Here is a 17,502-nt window from a genome sequence, read left to right on the forward strand (position 1 = left end):
ATACAGATTTTGGTTCCAATAAGTGGGGGGCGAGGTTGTTGCTGTAACAAAAGCCTAAAAATGTGGAAGTGTCTTTGGACCTGGGTAATAGGCAGTAGCTGGATACGTGCATGCTGGGAAAAATACCAACGTTGCCTTAAAGGGACTGTTGGTAGACACTGAATGTTAAAGACAGTTGTACTGAAGGCTGAGGAAGAAAAGAGGAGTTGTTAAAGAAAGCATCGATTATTTTAAAGAAGACACACATCATCATGGTCAGAATGTTTATAGAACTGTGAATGTTAAAGGTGATTCTGGTGAGGCCTCACATGGAAATGCAGAACATGGCAATGGAAACTGGCAGAGAGGTGATCCTAATCGTGAAGTGGCAAAGAACTTGGCTGAATCGTGTTGTAGTGTTTTGCAGAAAGTGGAAATTGCAAGTGATAAATTTCGATATTTAACTAAAGAGATTTCTAAGCAAAGTGTTGAAGGTGTGGCCTGGCTTCTCCTTGTGGTTTATAATAAAACATGAGAGGAGAGGGATAAATGGAAGGGACTGCTAAGCAAAACGGAACCACAGTTTGAAGATTTGGGAAATTCTCAGCCCACCCATGTGGCAAAAAAACCCCAAGAATGCATGTTTTAGGGAGGATACTGAGGGTGTGCTTGGCCAACCACTTTATAAGGAGGTCACCCATGCAGTTCATCAGACATCTCAGCAGAAACCAGGAATAGAGATGGGATTTATACTAGGAGAGACATGGCCAGTTTGGACCAAAGGGAACAGAGAAGGGACAAAACAAAGGAAGGCTGTTGGACTTCTGGGATTCTACAGACAGGACAGCTGAGCTATTTGGCTGTGAATATGCTTTATCCTTCAAGAGAAGGGAAGAATAACCCTGAAGGTGATTCAGAGATCATCAGCACTGCCGTTCCCACTATATGCCTAGGGCACTCAGCCCAGAGGGCAAGGCTATTTTCCTTCTCAGGTTCAGAGGGTAGGGCCTCCCCTTGGTTTCAGGGAGCTGGGCCATCCCTGCCATGTGCTTCAGATGCAGGGCTGAAGCAAAATGCCACAGGGTGGGGCTGCTGTCCAGAGGGAGGAGGTAGGGCTACTGCCTATGGCAATGGAGATGACACTACTGCCCCAGTGGGCCCGGACCACAGAACATTCAGCTAGAGGATTATCCTAGAACTTTAAGATTTGGTGCCATTTGCCTTGCTAGGTTTTGGATTTGTCTGGAACCTGTCATGCCTTTCCTCTTTAGGATTTCTCCCTCTTGAGATGGGAATGTTTATCCTATGCCTGTATTTTGGAAACACATAAATTGTCTGGTGTCCAGGTGGAGAGGAACTTTGCCTCAGGATAAATCTTGGAGTTTTAATCCGTATCTGTTTTAGGTGATATTTCGATGAGACTTTGGACTTGGAATTGATGCTAGAATGGGTTAAGACTTTTGGGGTTGTTGGGATAGCATGAATGTATTTTCTGTACAATGAGGACATGAATTTTGGGGGGTGGGGTCAAAGAAAAATGTTAATGGACTGTGTGTCTCCCTCAAATTCCCATGTTGGAGCCCTAACCCCCAGGGTGACTTTTTGGAGACTGGGCCTATACAGTGGTAATAAAGATCAAATGCGATCATAAGGGTGGGGCTCTGACCTGGTGGAATTAGTGTCTTTACAAGAAGGGAGAGAGAAGAGGTTGCTCTCTCCACACAAGCACAGAAGACACCATGCGAAGACTCAGTGAGACTGTGGCCGTCTACAAGCCAGGAAGAGAAGGCTTACCAGAAAACCACCAGGCTAGCACCTTGATCTTGCACTTCTAGCCTCTAGAACTGTGAAAAAATAAGTTTCGTTGTTTGAGCCATCCGGTCTGTGGTATTTTGTTATGGCGGCTTGAGCAGACTAATACAGCTTCTAAATACATCAGTGGCAAGACCGTATCTTATTGATCCCATGGGTGCGCAATGGTTTTGACAGACCCACCTACCTACTCACCATCTTCAGGAATGTCTTGTCCTTCCCAATACACAGTATTTTGTTGAGTTGTGCAAACCTGGGTTTGAAGAAAGAGGCTCAGTGAAAGCAACAGATGACAAGAGGTCTGAAGCTTGGTTTCTAGAACCAGGATTTGCCAAAACTTGCTAAGGGATCTTAGGCAAGCCACTTTTCTGGTTATTATTATCCATCTGTAAAATAAAGTGTGCTGCATCAGGCTCTGAATTATACAGATGTGGGCTTGAATCCAGACTCTGACATTAGTTGTGTGACCTTGCACAAATTACTTAGCCACTCAGGTTTGGTTTTCTCATCTCTGAAACAGGATAATAGTACTTACCCCAGGGATTACTGGGCTAATTAAGAGAAGATGTATCCAGAGTCCCCAGTACATTTTAAAGGACAATAAATGAGTTCTTTTCCTAGATTGATTGATTAATTGATTAATTAATTAAGTTAATGTATGCAAAGCACCGAGGACAGTTTCCAGCACTTATAAAGGGCTGTATACGCCTTAGTTACCATTTTTTAAAAAATTCTAGCAGATAGTAACTCCTCAGTAAGCGAGGTCTTTATGATTATTTTCAGGCCTCATCTCCCTTCATTTCCTTCCAAAGCCCTAAATTCTAACTATACCTAATTCTATTTTCCCCCCAATACAGCCCGTGGGCTTTCCTGCCCTAGTATATTTGTCTACTCCGTTTTCTCTGCCTGGTGCTCCATTTCTCTTCCTCCAGAGCTCAGATGTCTTCTCCACTGGGAATCCTCTCTCCACCACCCTCCTCCTCCCAGTCAGAGGAATGGCTCCTTGATTTGTGTCCTGCTAAGAAAACAACTCCATATAGCACTTAGTTCTTTGTGCCTGGTGGTTCAGTTAACTCTTTCAGAGCCTGCCTCCTAGAGTAGCGGCCTTGGGGGCACGGTGCTGGGTGAGTAGCCCCTGGGTGTCACCCAAGACGTCTAGCACAGTGCGGGACAGAGGAAACGGGCCGCTAGAGGGGTGCAGAGAGGGGTCCAGTTTAACTCCTAGAAGCCCGAGCCCCCGACCCTCCCCAGGCCGCGCCCACCGGGAAGCCTGCCCCTCCGCGGGCTCGGACTCTCCCTCCGCTGCTCCCCATCACCTGAGCCGACCCGGCTCCCAAGGGTCCCCCGGGCTCCTTCCCGGCGGTCCCTCCCGCCCCCTCCTGGCGGGCGCGTCCCCTCCTCCACCCCGCGGCGGAGCCCTGCGGAGCTGAGGGCGGAGCGTCGCTGTCGATGGCTGGGAGCCGGGCTGGGAGGCGCTGGGCGAGCAGTGGGTTCCAGACGCGCCGCCGCCTGGCCGGGGGGCTGGCATGGCCGCGTGCTTGTGAACGCGGAGCGCGCGAGGGGCCGCTGCCACCATGCCCGGGGGCGTGGGCGCCGTCCGGCTCTGCCTGCTGGCGCTCGCCCTGCCGGGGTGGACCAGAAGTAAGTGGCGGGGCGCGCGGGGGGAGGTGGCTGGGGGAGGATGGAGGCGGGTGGGCTGGGTGGCCCGAAGACCTGGGGGTCGCCCCCTGCAACTCCGCGGGGCTGCTTCCCCGCGGCCCCCCAGCCTGGGAGCCCGGGCTTTGTTCCCACGTTGTGCGCCCCGTGGGCGGTGGTGGGGGTCCGGGAGACCCAGAGCAGGCAGAAAACAGCCGGTCCCTGCCGTGGCTTGCCTCCCTGTGCCTCGTTCTCTCTTTCCACTGTTTTTTTTTTTTTTTTTGCTTTTGGCTTCTCTTTCCGCTGCTTTCCTAGTCTCTCCCTCTTCTCTCCAGTCTTTGTGTGTGTGTGTTCCTATAAATATATATTGATAAAATCGGCACCATACCATATGTACAGCTTTGTGCCTTGCATTCTCCACTTCACATTATGAGCCCACATCGTTTCATTCTCCAAAAACATGATTTTAATGACTGTAGATTACATCAAGAAATCGCAGAAGTGTAATTTTCAAAAAGTTAAAAAAACATGACTCATACAAATATAGGATGAATGGGTGGCAAAGACTCCTTCAATTCATTAATGAAGCAGTGAGTAGAATGGTAAAGCTGGTTCAAAGCGTGAGAGGAACGGGTCGTACAAGCATCAGGGACAATGTTGAAGTCGTGTGCTGGGACAGATACAGAAGTGGTCAATGCCCCCACAGGGTCAACCAACCTTAATTCTTAGTTCTCTTTCTACCATACCGAAGTCGTTTGCATCTCTACCAGACAAAAATCTACAGTTAATATGTAACTTCACAGAGTATGGTTTTTAAATTTGTGGTAAATTAAAAAAGTCAAACCAAGGTGCATTCCCTTAGAAAAATGTGGTGATCTATGGGAGGGCCTGTTAAACAATGCTCCAATGTGACATTGAAAGGACATCCTGCTTGCTTTTTGCCTCATTTGCAAGTTTTTGAACAATTTTTCTTAAGGTGTATTGTATTCCTCTATTAGTTAGCCTTGCTTTCAGTATTCTGTTTTGCAATCATAAAGATCATTTCATTCCTTTAAACATTCCATTAAATATCATAGAATTCCTTTTTGTTGTAAAGAATCTAGACTTATCAGAGGCACCAGAGCAGGGCTATGCCTCTCTGGTTCCCCCATGAATATCAAGCACCTGGCATAGTACTTGGTAGACAATTAAGCATTCAGAAAACACATTATGAATAAATGAATGCCTTGCTTCTGATTTTTACCAGTACAATGAAACTAATGCTTGTCTAATGAGATTATTTTTCAGATATATTTTGATTGAGAATACTTTATATCAGTACTCTGAAAGGAACATTAATCACTCATAATCCTGCCACTCGGAACAACTGTAGCCACCTTTCATACCACTCATTGTATCCTATGTGATCGACGTGATTGGTGTAGAAAGAATAGAATTTGAAGTCCTCGCCACCACCCCAGGAGTCCTATGGATTTGGCCCCTTCTTGTGGAGACTAATTTGTCTAGGTCTTGGGGAATTACCACTTTATTAAGATTATCTGCAAAAAGTGTTTGAGGTTAGCGGTATCTAGAACAAGTCTTTCCGCAAACAACGTTCAGCTCCCCATTCTTGGAAGATAGAAATCCTGCTACCTACCTTGTCTTGAGGAGGAAGGAGAACCGAGGGTGATAGTGATTTGGAAAGTGGGAAGTGATCTACAAATGCAGACTTGCCATTAGGAAGCTCAGGGTAATGTGATGATGCTTTGTGGATGTGGGAGCAGTTTCATGGTGACTCTCCCCAGTACTGCTGTGAGATAGGCAGGCGGGTATCATTGTCTTCATATTACACATGAGCAAACTGAAGCTTGGGGGGAAAACTTCCAGAGCATACCCAGAATCCAACCACTTCATTCCTCTCTACTGAGGTCATTTTAGTCTGAACCACCATCATCTCTCACCAGGTCTGCAGCCTTGCCTTCTTACTTCTATTCTTACGCCCACCCCTCCCCCACGTTACCCCCCAATCTCCACCCAGCAGGCAGAATGATCTTTGAAAAACTGAATACAGATCATATTGCTCTGTGTCTAAACCCTCCAGTGCCTTCCAAGTCTATTTATAATAAAATCCAGGCACTTGTCATGGCCTCTGTGATATCAGACCCATGGCTGTCTTGCTGACCACGTCTCCTAACAGCTTCCCTGCTCATTTACTAGATTCTAACTACCTCTATCTTCTGCTTGTTCCTTAAACGGGCCAAGTCACCTTCGGCTCAGGCAGGACCATTGCACTTGCTGATCCTTCTCTCTGGGCCGCTCTTCCCCCAGGGCTTTTCACAGCTGTCTTCTTCTGGTCTCTTAGGTCTCAAACGACATCTTTGTTAAACATCCTGTCTAAAATAGGTGCCTCTTCTTCGGTTCTCTTTATTCTGTGACCCTGTTAGACCATTTGAGAATATTTGTGTGCTGTGCATCTCCCAACTCTAGAAGGTGACCTGTGAGGAGTTCAGAGACCTTGTTATCCCTGTTTACCACGATATGGCCAACAGTTAGCAGAGTGCCTGACCCATAGTAAGTGCCAAGAGCCTGGCATCCTGCAGGTATCCTAATGACCCAATAAGGGTTTTTTTTTCCGGTTGGCAGTGCATGCCTAGCTTAGCTAGGGTGCAGAGTTTTGGAATTCCAATGGTTGTGTATCTTGTATTGGCAGGAGGAAATGTGGAAGGCAGCCCCCAGCTACAACATGAACGGATAATACCTCAGTGGAAGACTGAAAGCCCCACAAAAGAAAAGGTAAGACACAAAACATCTCATTTTCAGAGGCAGGAGCTGACAAGTACATTCTGTGAGATGCGGGGCCACCTTCTCAACTTTCCTGGAAGGCCAGTCATTGCTATTAGTTCTGTTTCTGGCCTGCACTCCCCTCTCTGTGCATTGGTTTTGAAAAATCCCAGATGGGACTTTCCTTCATTGTGTGACAAACTTCTAGAACACTTCCAAATGCTATTAGTTGAGGAAATGAAAATTATTAATGTTGACACAAGCTAAGTGCAAATATGTGTCACAAAAATCACCAGCTCTCAAATGGAATTGATTAAATGTTGTCACTGTTATTTTTACTGTATATAATACATGCTTTACTTTATTGATAAGATAATGTACTTGGAGAGAAAAATAATAATTCAAGCTATTTTTAAGAGACAGGGAAGGAATCTAGTACTGGGGAATATATCTTAAAATGCAATAAATAGGCTACTTGGGCCATGGCACAAGCAAAATGCACAGGCTTGATCAAGGGGATTGAGAGTAAGACAGAAAACATGATCCTGTTATGCAAAGAGGACCTGTACATCCAGGATATTCTTTGTGGTTCTGGTCTTTACGGTTCAAGTGAGACATGAAAGAGCTAGAAAGGAAGACAATTGCTGTGTGCCCGTAACCAGCTATGGGACTTTCTACTTTCTGAACTTCAGATTCCTCATTTATAAAACAGGGCTTCAAGGGAATAGGAGTAAAGAGGGCTGGAGAGAAGCAATAGTCAATTAGGTCCAGAAAGAATGATTACCCAACATTTGCAGCAACATGGACGTGGCTGGAGGAGATTATGCTAAGTGAAATAAGTCAAGCAGAGTAAGACAATTATCATATGGTTTCACTCATTTATGGAACATAAGAAATAGCAGGAAGATCGGTAGGAGAAGGAAGGGAAGAATGAAGGGGGGGTAAACAGAAGGGGGAATGAACCACTAGAGACTATGGACTCTGGGAAACAAACTGAGGGCTTCAGAGGGGAGGAGGGTGGAGGATTGGAATAGGCCAGTGAGGGCACATATTGCATGGAGCACTGGGTGTTATACGCAAACAATGAATCAAGGAACACATCAAAAACTAAGCATGTACTGTATGGTGACTAACATAACATAATAAAAAATTCTTATTAAAAAAAAATAAGGTCCTTTGGGGAACAAAGGGTCCATGATTTATTGGGCAGCATATAAAAAAGCAAGATTATTGTAGGAGAGAATGGAGAGAGAGCTGTATCAGGAAAGATTTCAGACTTTGTGGAAACGTAAATGGAGAGGAGAAATGCCCGGAATCCTTGAAGCTACGGGTAGGGTAATACACCAATGTCCAAAAATGCTTCAGCTTGAATTTATTAAGGGAACTTCCAGCAAAAAATTTGGGAGAAATGAAAGTAAGTGACATTTAATCCTAAGGACAATAAATGCATGGACTTCATTTCATCAAAAAGTAGGAAAGGCTGAAAATAGCTTCAGGAAGAATCTAGACAGATTGATAGATGGCCATCGTAGAGCAGGTTTATTTTTAAAAAATTAGGATCTTGGATAGTCCAACATATCTATTATTGCTCAAGGAATGGATCTGATATTTTCTGTAGAGATTCTTTGTTCCTTCCAGATGTGGGATGCCCGGCATCCTCAGGAAGGGCCTGAGAGACAAAGTAGAGCTCCAGACCCTGTCTTCATTCCTAGCCATTGTCTGCCCGGAATCTGGGTCATTGTATTTTGTAGGAATAGTGGGCACAGTGCCTGGTCCCATAAGTATGTGTTGAATGAACGAATGAATGAATGTCAGAGAGAGAGCAGAAGGTAAGTTTCAGTCGGGCCTCTTATTCTCATTTAGGTAACAATTCATTCATCAAACATTAATTGAAACCCTTGCTGTATAGTAAGTATTATACTAGATCTTAAGGCAGGGTGCACATACACAGGACAGATTTTGATACCCTGTGAAGCTGAAGGTCTATTTAATCTACCCCTAAAGAGAAAGGAATTTTAACCTTTCCCTGTGGTAAGTATAACCAGCAGGTCGGCTCCCTCCACGTCCTAGGAGAGGTGAGGTTACCCCTTCCTAACACAGAGTGGAGCTGCAAAGGGAAAGCCGAGTAAAGCCGGCCAAGGACAATACATGGATCCTGATAGAGCTGTTTCATTGTTTTGCTTGCAATGTCCCCTGGAAACAAGAGACAACATATTTTAAATATCAGTGTCTGAGCATCTTCCACACCAGAGAGAGATATTTTTGGATCACCCACTTGTAAATATTTGTACTCATGTTGCAGCTTGTGTCTCTTTGGAGGAGAGGTGACAGCGCTTTGATTTGTGTCAACTTTCCTTTTTTGTGTGAACTGTCACGTGGACATCCACTCCTTGAGTAAGGGAATCGCTACAGCTCTGTTGCTGTGCACTTTTCCTCAGATGCCTGCTTGGACCTGTGTCCCTGATGCTTAATGTCACTGGACAGGGTAAATATGGAATATCCCAGGGTTAAGTGGCAAAGGATCAGCACCCAGAACAGGTGTTATCAGAGCTGAATCAGGGCATCAGAAACAGAGATGTGGATCCCTTAGTGAAAGTTATTGGGTAAACAACCACCTAACTTCCTCTCCCCATGGTTTTGAAATGTCCCTTTTTAAGAGAAGTCAATAGGATGAATTAGTACAAAAATAGCAAAGGACAGGGTTGCCCAAGCTTCCTGGATCAGAATGTTCAAATCTCATTGGAGCCCTTGTGGCCTGAATGTCTCAGGGATGCCCAGTGCCTGGGACCCTAAGGGGAAGTGCAGTTCGGGTCAGATAAAAAGAGGAATGTGCTTGGAAGAGGAAGGCCCCCAACTAGAGGTGGCAAAGCAGTGGGCCCTTTTTCGCCGATGCTGAAACTAAGCTTTGGGGACAACTTTAGGAATTTATCAGTTCCTTGGTCCCAAGTTAGAGAACATGTATTTAAAACACACGAGAGAATTGATTCTGTTTCTAATACGCTCAAATATGTAAATATCTCATTTCAAATAAATAACTTTTCCCTTCAAAATGAGTTCAACCACCTGAAGTTGAATTGTTGAAGCAAGGACATTTATTATGACTTGAATTTTTTTCCCTTCTTTTTAAAAATTTTTTAAAATTTTTATTTTTCTATTATGTTCAGTCAGCCAGCATATAGTACATCATAAGTTTTTGTTGTAGTGTTCAATGATTCATTAGTTGCATAATTTTCCACAATAATAAGGTAAAAAGAGATGAGAAGTCCCTTATTTAAAATATAAAAGCAATTCTAAAAACATGGAAAGATGCACAAAGAAAATAAAATTAACCCATGGTCCTACTGCGGAGAGGTCACTATGGTAACCTTTTGACTTATTTCTTTCTACAAAAGTATATTTAAATAAAATATACAGTGTTATTTTGAGTCTTTGTGTGCTTAATAATTATCATGTATACTTTCTTGATAGTTTAAAAATTAAAGTCATCGTTTTTACTGACTGTTGAGGGTTTTGTCATATGATTGATCATTTATTTAACTATTCTTCTATTTTTGGACATTCAAGTTATATTTCATTAGTCATTATTATAAGTACTGAGCATCCCTGTGTCTAAAACTTTGCCTACGTTCCCATTTGTTCTCTTCAGATAGAGTTTTGTGTCACTGAGTCAGAGGGTCTAAACATTTAAATTTGTCCATCTGTCAAATTATTTTCCACTGAGTTGATATCAATTTAAATTCTTACTGGTAGGGTATGAGAGTGCCTATTTTCAGTATGCTCATTGTGATTTATGGGTTTTAAAAAATCTCTGTCACTGTGATTTTTTTTTAAAGGTGTCTTTAAAAAATTTTGCTTTTTGGTGGGGAGCAATTACCGGCGATGTTGAACACGTTTTTCATGCTTATTGGCCATTTGTATGATATCTCAAATGATCTCTTCTGGGTGTGCTGCTCATTTGGCCAAGTTTCTCTCATGTGTAAAATATACCTTTTTTTGGACCTACAAAACTTTAGTTAGAGGTTTTCCTAGTTGTCTCCTCTGAAACTGCGAGCCAGAATGAAATAAAATACGAACTCACTCGGAAGAGGGTTCTCCCGGTATTTTAGATAATAGCCAACAAGTATCAGCGGGTTTTCTCTGTGCCAGGCTCTGGGACGAATTATTTACATTTACTATGTCACTTAATCCCTACAAGAGTCCCATAAGCCTGACTGTTATTATCCGTTTTACAAACAAGGAAACTGAGCCGTAGGGAGCTTCAGTAACATGCTCACAAGTGCAGTGTGAGAGCCGGCCCTTGAATCCAGATCTGACTGCACAGAAAACTGACTGTTGAAGATCGTATTGTCGAGGGTTTGCCTTGACCAGACGTGCATGGAAGCACTTAACACCACATTTCGGCTTGGAGTTTCTTTCCTTTGTATGTGAGGAGGCGGCGGTTGGGGGAGGGGCACCTGGTCCTTTGGGGGCTGAAGTCATTTCATGTTTGGGCTGGAAATGCAATTGACCCTTTCTCGTTCACTTCCTGTGGATCAATGTCAGAGCCCTGTGCTAGATCCCTGGGAGCCTCATCCCCTGCTTTTAGGAACTGACATTCTTCTGTTGTTGCTTTTAGCATCCACTCAAAGCTGAGCTCAGGGTAACGGCCGAGGGGCGAGAATTCATCTTGGACCTGGAGAAGAATGAGTAAGTGGACTCCTCATTTATCCATAATGAAACAATTCACCTCCATGTCAATGCCGGATGCAGGTGCCGCTGTTTTGGAAGGAAGCAGTTTGTGAAATCACCGAGCGCTGGATCTGTCGTTTCTTTGCGGGGAGTGTCTTGCAAAGACAGCATATCCACGATCTCTTGACTTGCTGTGAAATTACTGGGCCGTTTAACGTCTTCCTTGAATTTCCTCTGGCTGTATTTCCGGGGCCTCCTAGAGTTCACTGCAGGCACACAGGGGTGTGTGTGTGTGTGTGTGTGTGTGTGTGTGCGCGCATGTGTGTGTGTGACGAAGGGAGGGATGGAAGGGAGGACTTTGGCAGCTGACTTACTAGCCCCAGCACGGCGCATGGCAGGAAGTGAAGGAGATTAGAGGAAAATTGCAGAAAGCACAGAGAGAGGCAGGGTGGAGTTGGATTTGGCGCCTCAAACGCGGCCGCTCCATTTGTTCTGGGTCAGCTAAGTCTGAGATTCTGCCAATAAGGGCATGGTCAGCAGTCTCCCAGCTTCCTCAGGCTGATTCCTCCATCTTCCTAACCTCATTCATCTCGGGTGGCTGCCTGGCTCAGGAATATTCCCACATTGATTTGCCATCAAGCGCCGTTGTATCTTGATTCATGTTATCGAGCTGGTGAATAGATATGATGCATGGCTGCTCGTCGGCCGTTCCCAATCTGCTTGGCCACTTGAGAGCTCTCCTTACTTGGCTGGGGATGCTGAGGCCTCTGGTATTTTCCCACTAACTAGTTCTGCCTCGCAGACCTTGCAGATAAGGCTGCATGGCTCAGAGAACTGCCTGCCTCCTCTTGGCAGCCTCTGGAGTCCCCTGGAAGCAGATGAGTAATCAGACGCATCACTGCCAAGAAAGGGATGGATAGGGACCTTCCCGTATCCAGAAGGACGGGAAGGGCTGCTAAGCTCGGGTAGAAGGCAAGAACATAAATTATTCCAAATTTGGGCTTTTGGATCCTTGCACAGGAGGGTGAGTGGTGTTGGAAGTGTGGTAAAAGCATGCCCGAAGCAGCGTGCACAGCAATGGGCTTCGGCCACATCTTTCCTCTGCCTCCAGTAGATGGTGGCCTCCGGGAAGCTGGAGTGTTGGGCATCTCAGTCATTTTTGCTGCTTTCTTCCTGGCAGTGAAAGCCACCCCAAGAATGGGTTCCTTTTGTCCCATTTGCCTGGAACAGAATTGGCTGGCTATGTCCCCAGAAGGCGTAGGCTCTGCCTGCTTGGGATTTCTCCTGTGTTGTCTTCCTCTGGTCCTGCAGGAAATGCCTTTGGAGGATCTCTTCTTGTCAGTCTCTCAGGAGCCTGCTTTCATTTCTTGTGGCCCCAGCCCTCTAGCTCCAGTCCGAATGTCCAGTTTTGGCCCCTGAGCCTAATCCGTCCTATTTGGCCTCCAGTGGACCATTTGACCCTTCAGCCTCCTCTGGGCAGTCCAAGAGATGGGGGTGTGTGTGTGTCATGGGTAAATGAGATCCCGGGACTCATCCTTCCCTCATGTTTTGGAACCTGTGCAAGAGGCCATAGGAAGTTCGAGCAGGGAGATGTCTTAGAAAACAGGGTACAGCGGTCTTACAGGTGGTTGTAGAAACTTTGAATCAGAGAGCATTGGGCAGGCACTTGTCTAAGGTCGCACAGCAAGTAATTGAGCGAGGTGAGACTGGGATCATTTGTGTTCTTGGCTTGGGTCTGGAGAAGGCCAGGTTTAGCTCCTAGCTGTGTGACCTGGGGCAGATGGCTGTAGCTTACGTAAGTTCGCTGTCCTCATCTATAAAGTAAGGATAGTCATGCTAACCCCACAGGGTGGTTGTGAACGAGGCCGTGCGCACAAGGTGCTTCTGGAGCACACGGTGACTGATCAGCCACGGTGGTGATTTTTATGGTCCCGCACTGAGAGCTTCCAGAGCAGAGCCCTCATGTAGTTCTATTGTCTGCTGCTCCAGGCCGCCCTTTGGTTTCCCAGTGAGCAGCGGGGGGCTGCCTGTGGTTCCTGGCCTCCTTGAGCGGGCAGAAGGCAGGAGACTTGACAAAAATGGAAGCAGCAGAGCCAAGCAGTATGACCTCACCAGGTATCCCTGGGGGACGGCTTCCTGCTATTTTCATCTAAATTGGGCTTTTTGTTTTTGAACATGTGTTAGCAAGCGGAACTCTTAACTGCACACGACTTCCTAGTGTGTTTATTTCCCCAGGCCTTCCCATTCATGGTGCTTGTGAGTCCGGATTCAAAACAGCTCAGGGGTGGGGGGTGGGGGGTGGGGGAGTGAGGCTTTTCTGATATTTCAAATCGCTGCGTTCAGGTTTTTGTAATCCCATGATACTTGAGGGGAAGCTAGGCTCTGCGCCAGGTGACTTCTCAAGCTCTGCTTCTTAATTTCCTCAACGGATTCATTCATTGTTATTCATCTGTTATGCATCCGTAGCATGGCTGGCCCCCGTGTCAGTACTGGAGACCCGGCTGTGTACAGAACAGTTCTGCCCTTACGGAGCTTATATTCTAGTGGCAGGAACAGTAAACAAATGAACAAGTGAACTGTGGTATGTCCAAAGACACGCACTGTGGAGGAACCATAGTGGAGGGCAGGGGGGAGGGTTCAGGAGGGAGGAGCTTTCGAGAATGGTGGTCAGGAAAGGCCTTGGTGGTGAATTGATATTGGAGTCAAGACCTGAAGGAGGTGAGGACGTGAGCCATGTGGACGGCTTTGAGATGACAATTCCAAGGAGAAGCAACAACCAAGTTCAAAGCCCCCAGTAGGTTATGAAGCTTCCCTTTCTCCACAGCTCACCCCCCCATACGTTTTCCCATACATTGGATTCTCAGGCCTCTCAGCGCAAGGGCTGTGGGCAAGGGCTTCTGGGACTTGTGAGGGAAGGGAGAGGACATTTCTAATTTATTTTTCATCATCCTGAGGTGTCTGGCCTTCTCCCATCAAGTCAAAGCCCGCGTGCTAATGCATGGCCCAAAATAGCAGTGAGCGGGCCTTTAATGGAATTCACACATGGAGAGGTTGCCAAGAATGGTGAGAATGGAGGAGCAGGGCGTGGGCCAGGAGAGCGGGCACGTAGCAAATGGGCCTTCGGTGCAGGAAGCAGACACCCCAAGTTGTCTTAATTCAATAACATGACAACCGGCAGCCTTTTCCTGCTGTGAAGCAACTGAAGATAAATGGATGGCATTCCCATGGGAGACGCACACCCTTTATTGAGTACAGGCAAAAACGAGTGGCGTTGTAAGGCTGATGTCAATATGGCGTTCATGTCTGACAGTCCTAGGTTCAGATCCTGGCTCTGCCACTTACTAGCTGTATGTTTTCTTTAAGTCTCAGTTTCCCTATCCTTATATCCCTTTCTGGGATATAAAGGTAGGCCATGCCATGAGCCATGGGGAGGATGAAATGAGATGGTGTGTGGAAAGCCAGCACGCTGCCTGGCTTTAGTCCACACTCAGTGAAGGGCAGCTACTATTATCTCTTGCTCACGATTTTTTAACTGCAAAAGTAATACATGCTCATTGTAAAACATGTAGCAATACCAAAAAATGATAAGTAAAAGAGTGAAAGTCTCCCACCCTCAAGGAGAATCCATCATTAGCAATTTGGGGGGCATACCCTGGATACTCATAAACGCAATTGTACAGAAGCTCACGTACCAGCTGTTATTTTTGTTGGGGAGGGAGGAGCAGAAGTGAGATTATACTCTATATCTTATTCCATACTTGTTTTTTAAGACTCAACTGTATGTCTGAAGGTAGTATTCTACCTTCTATTATGTTGCTTTACATTTACTCACACACGTACACATGATTTGCAAAGATTGGTGCACAGCTGTTGTTAGGAGAGCCTTACTTGTGATCGAGGCAGTGCGGTACGTGGAGAGAGTACTGAGCTCAGAGACCGATGATGTCGAGGTGATCAACAAGCCAGCTGGCTCTCCTGGGTCTCAACGTTCTTCATCTGTAAAATGGGGATTTTGCCCCATTGGCCTCTAAGAGCTTTTTCTTGCACTACCTATTTAAAGGACATGGTGTAAGTAGAAAAATGGAAAAGAACTCCTGACCCCAGGAAGTTTGCTCTCCAGTTATAGGGACATTCTTGAAAATAGGGCACTGGGATAAAGGCAAATGCCACAAAACCACGGACCTTGAAGTTGAGGATGAACTGCTAGCTCAGGACTCGCCACTTAGGCAACATCAACACGGGAAGGGAAATGATAGGGAAGAAATTATAGGCTGCTATTTCCACAAGCCACAAATCCATAATATTTTTTCTGCGTATAATTTCCCCCATGCCCTGAGGACTGCCATATCAACCCAGAAGCCGTACTGGACAAAGATTTGTTTGCTGAAATCAAATGGAATCTTCCTTAGCTGTAAACGTCTAGGGATATGAACAGCTCTAGGAAATGTAGGCTCTGGCTCACTCCCTTCTCCTTTCTGTACTTTTTCCCAAGGAGGGACCACTGAACTGTTGAATCAGCTTGCAGGATGCTCACTGGGCGGCATTACTCGAGGGCAGGATCACTCGGTTACAAGGTCACCTTCAAAAGCACACGAGCAGCTCAGCTAGTGGGCACTCTGCCCAGAGGACCTTTGGCCATGCACTGCTCTTCTGCTGGTCTCTTGAGCACATTCTGGAACTCTTAATTTCCTCGGTATACTGTCCTTCCTTGAGTCCAAATGATGATAAGATTCAGATTTTGGCTTGCGAAAGAGAGACATATCTTTTGGTCTCACTCCATTCGTTGTGCGCCAGCCCAGCTAACTAAAGGGAGATCCTATTTGCACGAGTCTAGCTAATAAGAGTGGACATTTGTTTTCTTTTGTGTGTATGTCTACCGCCAGACCTCAGGAAAACAGTAACTCTCAAGGCAGAATTTGGACTTTTAGGGGCTCAGTGATTGTAGCCTCCACCATTACTTTCTGACGTTAATCTCTCCTCATCTCTCTAATTTCTTAATAGTCCTTCAGAGATGCCACTGGGAAGGAGACTGCTTTTGTTGTCCTGGAAATCAAGAGACAACCTGGAAAATCAACAGGCACTAGATCACTGCTAAAGGAGTGATCTAGTGCCCTGTCTCCTTATTCCCTCAACTCTATTTGAATTGTATAATACTGGAGGACTGGAGAAGGGGAGAGTTAGCAAGCAAGAAAGGAGTTTTTTAGCAAGAGACAAGCTGGATTAGTTACCACCTCTTAGTGCTCCACTTCTCTTCCAAGGAAGCCTGGTAGAAATATGTAGCTGATCAGAGGAAAATCCTGAATACACCCAGGCCGTGGCACGCTCTGCCGCCTCCACCTTCCCAGCTTCCTCTTGAGTTGGGAGTAGTCTTTAACATCTTATCTAGGATAAAGGACAGCTCTGTTTGACGCTCTCTTGTCAGGAGCTTCATTTGTTGTTGGCAAAATTCAATTTCCTGAATCAAAGCGAGGCTTAAGAAAGGCTTAGACGCTATCCCGATGTTCTTGGTAACCCGCGCTCACCGAGTCGCATCGGAATGAGTCAACAGACATATGGATTACATTTCACTTAAAATACACATGGCTTAAGAAATTAGAGGATATCATTCTTTAACCAAGTATTTGGCAGATCTAAAGCATTCAAAATGTTTTTCCAAACTCGGCACGCAGCTGGGCTCCCCATTCCCTGCAGTGAAGATCGTGTAACCCAGGGAACCCGGTGCCGAGGAAATGGTTGAGTGGATGGGTGGGGACACCAGAATTTGATGAGAGCTGCCTGTGAGTGTCTGAGATTTACTTCAAACGTTTTCTCAAGCATCAGGAACCAAATTAACCCTGCCATGTTGACTCTGAGGCAGTGAATGCATGAGCGGATGCAAATTCCAAGCACTGTGCTAGGCACCTTGCCCCAGAAACACCTCGTGGTCCTGTTTGAGATGTAGTTTCCAACTGTAGCTTTGCAGACTGGGATTGATTTCACCTACACTTCCCATGTTGTCCAGAACTGCTGGAGCTGCAGACCAAATGGACTGCCAGCCAATCTGATGTGATCTTTTTGCAAACCAAATTCTCACATAAGCAGGGTTATTATTTCCAGATCACCGGAGATATGATATTGCTGTCTTAGGGTCCATTGCATAAATTCAGTTTCGGTAATTCAGAGTGCTGATCCGGAGGGATGCGGCTATACATTTGCCAGAAGACGGTGTCAAGGAGTGTCTGGAATTGAAATAACCTAGAGGTGTTGATTCTGAAGGCTGTGAGCACAGAAACCCGAAACACCATAATCCATAGAGTAGAACAGGCTGAGGCTTTGGTGCTAGAGAGACCCAATTGAGTTCCAGGCACTGACAGTTCCTGGTTAGGTGGCCTTTGGCAAGTCACCTGCCTTCTGAATAATTCTTCATCTGTATTCATAATAATATTCACTCCTTAGCGAGCATGTACCGAGAGCCAGTCATTGTGCAGAGACACCTCAGTACTGCTCTATGGCCTCCTCATGGCAGCCCTTCGAAGGGGCTGTGACTGTTATTCACATTTTATAAATGAGGAAACTCAGGTGTTAGGAGTTTACATATTTTGCCCAGTGTTAGCCAGATCCAGGCATACACTCAGATCTACCTTCTTACTATCTTCTACCATATGCTAG

General features: G+C 45.7%; 1 protein-coding gene across 4 annotated transcripts in view; it reads left to right on the top strand.

The window, feature by feature from the left end:
• Window positions 1-3,045: 3,045 nt before the first annotated feature.
• The window catches only part of ADAM19 (ADAM metallopeptidase domain 19), a 79,398-nt gene continuing 64,941 nt past the window's right edge, over window positions 3,046-17,502 (top strand). The window contains exons 1-3 of one of the 4 annotated variants that reach the window (XM_040630363.1): window positions 3,046-3,432; window positions 6,116-6,198; window positions 10,802-10,872. In XM_040630363.1, coding sequence (XP_040486297.1) covers window positions 3,366-3,432; window positions 6,116-6,198; window positions 10,802-10,872 — 221 coding nt within the window. In that variant the 5' untranslated portion in view covers window positions 3,046-3,365. The remainder of the gene's footprint in view (window positions 3,433-6,115; window positions 6,199-10,801; window positions 10,873-17,502) is intronic. The other 3 variants (XM_040630366.1, XM_040630364.1, XM_040630365.1) reach the window with 3 other exon arrangements.

The sequence above is a fragment of the Ursus maritimus genome, unplaced genomic scaffold (assembly GCF_017311325.1).
Source record: "Ursus maritimus isolate PB19 unplaced genomic scaffold, ASM1731132v1 scaffold_15, whole genome shotgun sequence".
In the NCBI taxonomy this organism is placed as follows: Eukaryota; Metazoa; Chordata; class Mammalia; order Carnivora; family Ursidae; genus Ursus; species Ursus maritimus.